This window comes from Thunnus albacares, chromosome 3 (assembly GCF_914725855.1).
Source record: "Thunnus albacares chromosome 3, fThuAlb1.1, whole genome shotgun sequence".
Taxonomy (NCBI): Eukaryota; Metazoa; Chordata; class Actinopteri; order Scombriformes; family Scombridae; genus Thunnus; species Thunnus albacares.
The window spans coordinates 30,173,556-30,183,071 of NC_058108.1; the positions used below are offsets into that span (position 1 = coordinate 30,173,556).

General features: G+C 39.0%; 1 protein-coding gene across 1 annotated transcript; it reads right to left on the bottom strand.

Moving 5' to 3' along the window:
* Positions 1–818: 818 nt before the first annotated feature.
* LOC122979861 (dnaJ homolog subfamily A member 3, mitochondrial-like) lies at positions 819–8,570 on the bottom strand. Its single transcript, XM_044347638.1, has 12 exons — positions 8,330–8,570; positions 5,418–5,536; positions 5,073–5,156; positions 4,459–4,668; positions 4,084–4,236; positions 3,785–3,932; positions 3,443–3,507; positions 3,190–3,318; positions 2,783–2,898; positions 2,194–2,288; positions 1,931–2,060; positions 819–1,375 (listed from the first exon to the last, which is right to left on the bottom strand). Exons 1-11 carry the CDS (start codon positions 8,532–8,534, stop codon positions 1,945–1,947), a joined length of 1,440 nt encoding a protein of 479 aa, XP_044203573.1. The 5' UTR covers positions 8,535–8,570; the 3' UTR covers positions 819–1,375; positions 1,931–1,944.
* Between the last annotated feature and the right edge of the window lie 946 nt (positions 8,571–9,516).

Here is a 9,516-nt window from a genome sequence, read left to right on the forward strand (position 1 = left end):
TTTGTGTCCAGAAATTTTGGGGAGGATGGAGCAAATGGGTAAACAGAGAAGAAGTAAATGAATGAGGCCGTGAGATTCGTGAGAAATGTCTTCAAACATCTTGTTTTTCCTGAGACAAACATAAGAAGTGTTCAGATATACTTAGCCTTTTACACCAGTGTTATACTTAGAAACGCAGTGCTTTGTGTTTTCTTTTTTGAGAAAGTACACAGTTGTAACTATATCCCTTTTTAGAATTTATGAACCACATGTTAAGAACAGAAAATATTCTGTGGCGATATATGTAAAAGCACAGCCACCGGCTTGTTCTTCATGTAACTGTGACTTCATATTAAATCATAAAACTCCCTTGGGAGGCACCGCAAGTTCTGTTTGTGAAGGCTGACCACTTTGAGCCTCAGTTAAGTTGGAAAACCCCGGTCTGAAGCGAATGCTCTCGATGACCCTCACAAAAGCTTCTGTTCAGACGCTGCATGCGGTGATGAGGTGGGTGGTTGAACGTATGAAACAGTCAAACAGCTGGAGTTTGAGTGTGTGTTAATGAAAGTTGTATAGTGTTGGACTGAACACAGGCAATCATGGCATTATTGACTCAACACCACCATCTATTGTTGAGTTTCAGTATTACAATCTAAATAAGCTAAAAAAAAAAACTCACTAATGAATAAATGAAAGCTTAAACAATAACTTTTAATTATTCTACATTTTATTTAAATATTTATCTGCACAGTTGTGTTGCGACACACATACAGGTACAACCAATTATACCAGATGACAAATATTTAACGGTTCACGTTTTCCACTTTCTGTCTTTCCAAAATCTTTCCAACTCAGCACATTTCACAGAATATGATTATGTTTAGTAAGCTTTATGTAGAGAAAAACAAATCTATTTTATCTATTTGTACCTTTTATTCTCTTAGGCAAGTTGTTTGGTGGATGAACACCAACATTTTTGTGCGGGTCATAACAGCGTCCTATTGTATGTAGTCAATGGTAGTACAATTTGAAGTTGACCTTGTCTGTACAGCACTTTGTGACTCAATAAATAGTGCAGTTTCATATAGTAAGTAGGGAGGAGAGTTAAACCACAATAGTCCTCAGTTAGTTACCATCTTGTTTCTCTTCCAGCAGTTCTTGAGTTTCTCGGTCCAGCACCTGTCTATGGTGAGGGGCCAGTGGGTGTGTGGGTGGACATGGCGTCTACATGGCCTGTTTGCCAACCGCAGCTTCAACAATGTGCGACTGTGTCAACACAAATACCACTCTGCCTCTCTCTTCAGTCTCCTTGCTCAATTCCCAAAGCAGGAAGAGACAGCATGGAGGCCCAGTCAGTGGATGTCTTTTCTTCCTTTACCATGTTGTGTTTTTCTACCTGAAGGGAAAAGAACAGGGTTAAAATAGAATAATTGAAGCTGTTTCGACTAGGGAGATATGACTACAGGTGTGCTTGAAAAAGTTTACAGCAACCCTACAGATAATGACTTAGTGTACTATTTAAAGGATCAGTGTGTACGATTTAGTGGCATCTAGTGGTGAGGTTGCAGATTGCAACTCACTGATAACCCCTCCTCTCACCCTCCCCATCCAAACAGAAAGGGACAGAACTACAGCAGCCACCAAAAACACGAAAGGGATACTGTACAAACATGGTGGTGCAACATGGCGGCCTCTGTGGAAGAGGACTCGCTCCCTATGTAGATATAAAGGGCTCATTCTAATCCAACGAAAACACAGTGATTCTTAGTTTCATGGGATTATACACTAATTAAAACATACTCATGAATATTGTATTCCATTTCTACTAAGTCCGTTCCTCTAGATGCCACTAAATTCTGCACACTGCACCTTTAAGTTTATTCAGAAGATTATTTAATTCAAATGTGTGTGTCAGTGATGAAGTCAGTTTTGTTACTGTTGAAGCTCCCACCTGCAGCTTTAGTGTCAGCTAAACATTTTCTTTAGTTTAGAGAAGAAGCCTCCCTCTTCCTTCTGCTGCTGTTTGTCTTGTCCCCCCTCTGAGCTGGTCGACTTCGCACCTGAAGTGCTGCTGCCCCCTCCTGGACACAAACACATACTGCATCAGCTCAACTACTGCTGAGACTGACTGACTATCCGTGTCTGCGTGCCTCCCTGCATACTAGGGTGGACTGATGCTTTGATTGAGTGGTTGAATTTAAGTCTAACTCTGACCTGCGGAAGGTGTGACACCGTTGACAGACCCCTGAACATCCGTCTCGTCTTCGGCATAACTAAGCATCAGAGAGCGCTGCTTTCGTGTCAACTTCCTGCAAAAACAAGAGACCAGAAATACAATGAAATGACACAAAACCAAACAATGTACGACTGTTGCCAATTCACAGTGTTGATGCCCTATACTGTCTAACCTTTTTTTGTTATACTGCATCATTGCGTTACATGCAAGATTCTAGATATTTTGCATGTATTTGAATACAAATTTCCTGGTAATTTACTACTAATTATTTTTCTCTTTCTTCTTCATCATTTGTAGTAAAATTTCATCAGAGCTCTGTTGATCTGAACAATGCTTTACTGAGCAACATGCTGTTGTAATAATGAGTTTGTGAGGTAAAATAGCAAAATTTGCAATTAATCATTTTTTGATCTAAAATACAAACACTGCAGTCAGATAATGTTTTGACTGTAATAACAGACTAAAAATAGTGTCATAAGCGGGCACTCATACTAATTTAGTACAACCAGGCTTATCTAGCAGTATGAAAACAAACAAACAATCAGAATATGTCTGTGTGGCTCTTACTTGGGCACTCTGATCTTGATGTGAACATAGTGATCTCCATAGCTGTAGCTGTTCATCCTCCGAATGCCTTTACCCTGCAGCCGGATCACCTGATCAGCTTGGCAACTGGAAGGAATCTGAAAACATAGATGATAAACTTAATAACAGAAAAGAGACAAGAGAGTTCTGCTGTACTGAAATACTAAATGGTACAAGGAATGTGGTCCTCATTCAGGAGAGGGATGGACCGCCACGTTATTGGCTTTAATATGATAATACACAGTGTAATATTTAAGGCAAAACTGGAAGTTTCAGGTAAAATCAGATCCACTAATCTATCTAAAGACATATATTTTATTATTCCAAGGGAAAATTTGAGGAGTCATGCTGTATATTGTCTATAAGCTACAACACTACCATTTGCTCACCACTATACTGATGGTTTCGTAGAGGCCCTGTGTTGTGGCTGTGCCCCCAAGGATGGCTTGAGCCACAGAGATCAACACGTCTGAGTGGATGTCTATCCCGCTACGCCTGAACACAGGGCTACTCTGGACCTGTACAGAGACATTTCAAAAGCAACACATCAAATACATTTACCATCAAACTCTAGTGCTACTCCAATAGACTGATTGAATGTGAAATGTACTCCGAAATGCTTCATAAACTAACAAAACTCACCCTAAATGTAATGAGGATTTCCCTTTTTCCAACTTGCATGCGCACTGTCTGACCGTTTTCCACTCCTGTGAGAAAATATCACAGAATATTAGCATTTGTCATTATATAAAATCTTCCAAATCAGAGTCAACAGCAGTCAAAGCAGGTTTACATTCATACACAATTTAGCATGAGATTAAATATGCTGAGAATCTGAGGATCATTAGGTTCAGCAGCAGCTGATAAAGACATAGGGGTTAAGTCATGCAAAAAAAAAAAAAAAAAAACAGGTGTAAATTTGTTTCCATTTGTTTCCACACTTGTTCCATCTTTCACTTATGAGATTACAGGATGGAAACCTACCAGCAGGTACAGGCACAGTGACCGTCTGCCTCTTCTTGGTCTGACCTGAACCTCGGCAAAGCGCGCAGGGCGTGGTTATGATGGAGCCCTTCCCCCCGCAGCGCCGACATGTGCTGCGCATCATGAAGGGACCCGTGTTGATCGACTCCTGCAGGGGGCGACGCAGACAATAAAATACTGTATAGTGGCGGAGTAATAACACAGTGTGGTAAAGTCCTAAGATGAAATCCTACTAAAGGAAAACTTGGAGCCTGAAGAGCTTGAAGACACTCCCCAAGTGAAAGCGATCTGATGCTCACCATGCCAGTGCCGTTGCAGTAGTGACAGTGCGACACCTTGGTGCCGGGCTCACTGCCCTTGCCATCACACCTCGGACAGGCGTCGTCCATGTTTACAGACAATTCCTTATTTGCGCCCTTCGCTGCCTCAGCAAACGTAAGCTCCATCACAAACTGTAGAAAGACAGAAAAAATACTTCAGTGCAATTAAACTAACGTTCACACTTGCTGAATTCCTACCTGTTACAGTTACTACATGTACTATATGCTTTACAGAGTAGCTTAAAAAACTTAACAAGGTGTACATAATAAAAAAATTACACAACCTAGATGCAAAAGTACATCTTAAAGTTAAATAATGAAACATGTTGATGCTGCAGTCTTGGGAGTTCTCACCTCAGGCCTTTGTTCAAACATGCTGTTGAAGTCTCCGAAACCCATGCCTCCAGTAAAATCTCCAAAGATCTTCCTGAAGAGCTCCTCGGGGTCTAAAGTGGCTCCACCAGCTCTGTAGTACTGCTGCTGGCTGGCTCCAGCACGGTTTGGGTCGAAGCCTGCTGCTCCGTACGTGTCATATTGTTTCCTCTTCACCTCGTCACTCAGCACCTACATATCAAAACAACAGGAATTTGGGGTTTATTGCGCAGGTTCAATACACTTTTACATAGCTGAGGAGGGTATTCAAATATCCTTGACAGAATTATGTCATTTGCAGACCTGCCAACGCTGCCATGATTTTTTGAGTACCACTTCTTAGATGAATCAGATGCGAATCACTGCTGTTCACACAATGAATTATTGTACATAATTTGCATACATACACATAACAGTATGTCATTTGCATACATGCAGCAGTCAAACAGACAAAAAAGTGAAGTGGTCAAACCAATCATAACACCAGCTTTTTGCATAGTTTATAGTGACAAATCGTACCGGCGTACTTTGATTTCAAAATGCGTACTTGTTACGCAAAATACATACAGGTTGGCAGGTCTGCATTTGTATTGTACCTCATAGGCTTCAGCCAGCTTGGCAAACTTCTCTTTGGCCTCTGGATCATCTGGGTTGGTGTCTGGGTGGTACTTTTTTGCCAACTGTACAGGGACAATAAAAGATAAATGAAGACAGACCAAAAAGTTTAAAAGTTTTAAATTTAAAACTCTTTCAAAGGGCGTCCAAACTAAATCCTAAGATTCAAAGTATTGAGCCTCACAATCCTGCAGATATTTTCACATCTTGCGCAATAACAACCTTTTTAACCACTTTCTATTTCTTTTCACATTTAATAATGAGAAACTAGCGAAAAAAAGTGTAGTTAGTGTAGTGCTACGTCTCATTGAAAGTGTTGCCCTGACCTGGTAATATGCCTTTTTGATGTCCTTCTGTGTGGCAGTGCGGGAGACACCCAAGATTTCATACAAGTCTTGCTTGTTTGCAAATCTACTGCTGGTGTGGAACGAGTGGCAGGTCATCCCTGCAGAGAGAAGGATACAAATAGGACATTTTGAAGAGTAACTCAACAGTTTCACCTATGACAACACTTAAAAATCACATGAGTGTGGTTTAAAGTGTGCTTTGTTGGACCTATACCCACGATAATATCACTACGTCCTGGAATACACTTGTACATCACTGCAGCAAGGTGATCAATTAAACCACCAGGGGTCAGAAACAAATTATTTTTATCAGGGGGAGGTCTGCAATCAGGGACTGGTGAGATATCTGAAGAAGTTTATAATGAAGAGTCTGTTTTTGTGTACAGCACCAAAAGAAGAAGCATAAAGAATCTATGAGTTAATCATCAAGCCATGAATGTCTATAATATCTCAGCAAGTTATACAAAATAAAATTACATCCAAGTTCCTGACTGTACTCATGACAGCAAACACTGTAGATATTAACTAGTATAACACTCATTAAGCAGGCTTTTGCACTGTACAAGTGTATCATACTGTATAACCTGTATGGCATCACTGGGGTGTATTCACAGCACATTAAAATGGATAAATTACTCAATCATTTACTTTACCACAATTGAATACCACTCAACTTAACACAGAAATCCTTAAAGAAATTTGTTTTAAAATTGAAAATGAGCAAATTCTAACAAATATACCAAGTACAAAAGTACACATAGTGGAGAATGACTCCACTTAGTGTTGTATACTTGATTTGCTATGAGTACATCATACCATTTCATACATAAAAGACCATATTGCAAAGCACCCATCAAACAGAAGCGCGCAACAAAAAGTGCAATATTTCAATGTGAAATTTAGTAAAATAACACTCAAGTCACATAAAGCTGAAATATTTTAAAGTGCCAGTACTTCATAATTGTAATTAATTACAGTACTTCTTTAAAACTATTTAGTTAAATAGCAACATAACGATTATGTGTTTGCAGCCATGTTATGTGTTATATCACGCAGCTTGATCACACAACGAGATGCAACACATAACAGTCGATCACAATTTAGTCTATGCTGCAGTGGACTCAACATGTAACTCAAAGCTTTACGTGAATTATGCACTACTCTACAGTAGTAACATTCTGAACGTGTCCATGAAGTGGAAGAAGTATTCAGATCCTTTGCTTAAGTAGAAGTAGCAAACCAGAAATGTAAAAATACTCCATTACAAGTTGAAGTCCTGCATGAAAAATTCTACTTAAGTAAAAGTACAAAAGTATTAGCAGTAAAATGTAGTTGAAGTATTGCAGTAAAAGTAGTGGTTTGGTCCCTCTGATTGATATATTATTATATATGACATCATCAGATTATTAATAGTGAAGCATCAGTGTTAGAGCAGCATGTTACTGTTGTAGCTGCTGGAGGTGGAGCTAGTTTCAACTACTTTATATACATGTGAAAAAAAAGGATTTGCCAGGATAATCTTTCGAAGTTCCTTATTTTTTTTCAACTGTGAAACAAGTGGGGGAAACAATTGGGTAACAATATAACTATTAATAACAATTAGTAACAATATAAGTATTGTTATTCAAATCTTTATTATTCTTTTTCTTCCATACATTTTTTACTGGCTAACTACTTTCATTTACAGAATCCATTCATATATCAATATGTTCAGCTCTTCAAGGACATATATGCTATTACTTTTTATTTTTGTAACTTTTGTATTTTTTAAGATATTAAGATACACACAGATGGGTACAAATTAAAGGAAAAACTGGTACAGGTCTGAATGCTTGACCCCTACAGTGAGGGGATCCGGTGGCTCTCTTATGCTGAGGGGGGCATTTTACTGGCATGATTTGGGTCCACTTGTCTCCTTAGTGGGAAGGGTCACTAAAAATCAATACAAAGTTGTTCTGAGTCATCACCTTTATCCTATGATGAAACATTTCTATCCTGATGGGAGTGGTCTCTTCCAGGATTACAATGTCCCAATTCACAGGACACGAGGGGTCACTGAATGGTTTGATGAGTATGAAAATGAATGAATCACATGCTATGGCCTTCACAGTTAGCTAGTTCAGTCCAGTGGTTCCCAACCTAGGGGTCGGGCCCCATTCAAAGGGTCACCAGATAAATCTAAGGGGTCATGAGATGATTAATGGGAGAAGAAAAAAGAAAAAACAAAGTTCTGATACACAAATCTGTTTTCAGTTTTCTCTTATCTTTGATTTTAGGTGAAATATTTGATACTGGACTATTTGGTGGAGCTGTTAATAACTCAGACATCTGAAATGTGACCCCGACTACACACTGCTTTTTGTGAGACATCATCTTTAACAATATATTGTATTTTAAAAACTAGTTAGCCTATATTATCTAATGTCTCAAATCTTCATCTGAAAAGTAACTAAAGCTGTAATGAATGTAATGGAGTAGAAAGTACAATATTTCCCTCTGAAATGTAATGAATGAGAAGTATAAAGTAGCATCAAATGGAAATACTTCAGTAAAGTACAAGTACCTCAAAATTGTACTTAAGTAAATATACTTAGTTACTTTCCACCACTGATGCTGACACACAATAAGGTCAGTGTGTGCCGACTGTCACTGATGTAATCACACAACAAAACACCATCAGACAGCAGTTACATCATACTTTCACCAAGGCTAACGTTAGTTCGGTTTAGCAGCATTTTTAGCTGGCTTTATTCTCTGACGTTAACACTGCAAATCACAAAGCCTGGACTGGGCTCTGGACATTTATATAGACAGCTGGCGTTACAGAAAATGATAGTATGCCTCTGTAATAACAAACTCTGGAGTTGTATGCTAACTGTTAGCTATCTCACCTGTCAGTCCTTTCAATGTCACGCCATGTCCGTGTCTCCGGGAGCTCGGGTTAACCGCTATCCCTGCCCGGTGAGTCTGCGATATTGTCGCTGAACAAACTCCTGCATGTCTGACGGAGATAACCAGAAAACGACCATGACGGTGTACAGAAGAAAACGATGCTGCTAACAAGCGTGTAGTAAACCGGCCAGCGGAGGACGCCATTTTTACGTCACTACCGGTGGCTTTGGGTCAGCAGCGGTCTGCGCATGTGCAGCTTATAAAAATTGACCAGATGAAAAGTAGTAAACGGCAGTGATAAAATGTGTACGTTCAGCAATTAAGTATTCTCATGCTACTTTATACTTACTTTTCAGAGGGAAATATACTTTTACTGCTCTGTCAAACAAAGTAGTTACAAGTGAGAAAAAATATCTGGTGTTTAAATTGTTTTCTCCCGTGTTTATGACTTAAGAACATGTGAAAAAAAAGGATTTGCCAGGATAATCTTTCGAAGTTCCTTATTTTTTTTTCAACTGTGAAACAAGTGGGGGAAACAATTGGGTAACAATATAACTATTAATAACAATTAGTAACAATATAAGTATTGTCATTCAAATCTTTATTATTCTTTTTCTTCCATACATTTTTTACTGGCTAACTACTTTCATTTACAGAATCCATTCATATATCAATATGTTCAGCTCTTCAAGGACATATATGCTATTACTTTTTATTTTTGTAACTTTTGTATTTTTTAAGATATTAAGATACACACAGATGGGTACAAATTAAAGGAAAAACTGGTACAGGTCTGAATGCTTGACCCCTACAGTGAGGGGATCCGGTGGCTCTCTTATGCTGAGGGGGGGCATTTTACTGGCATGATTTGGGTCCACTTGTCTCCTTAGTGGGAAGGGTCACTAAAAATCAATACAAAGTTGTTCTGAGTCATCACCTTTATCCTATGATGAAACATTTCTATCCTGATGGGAGTGGTCTCTTCCAGGATTACAATGTCCCAATTCACAGGACACGAGGGGTCACTGAATGGTTTGATGAGTATGAAAATGAATGAATCACATGCTATGGCCTTCACAGTCACCAGATCTCAACCCACTTTAAGAGCTGTGGGAGATTTTAGACTGATGTGTTAGTGCTCTCCACCACTATCATCAAAACACCAAATGAGGGAATATCTTTTGGA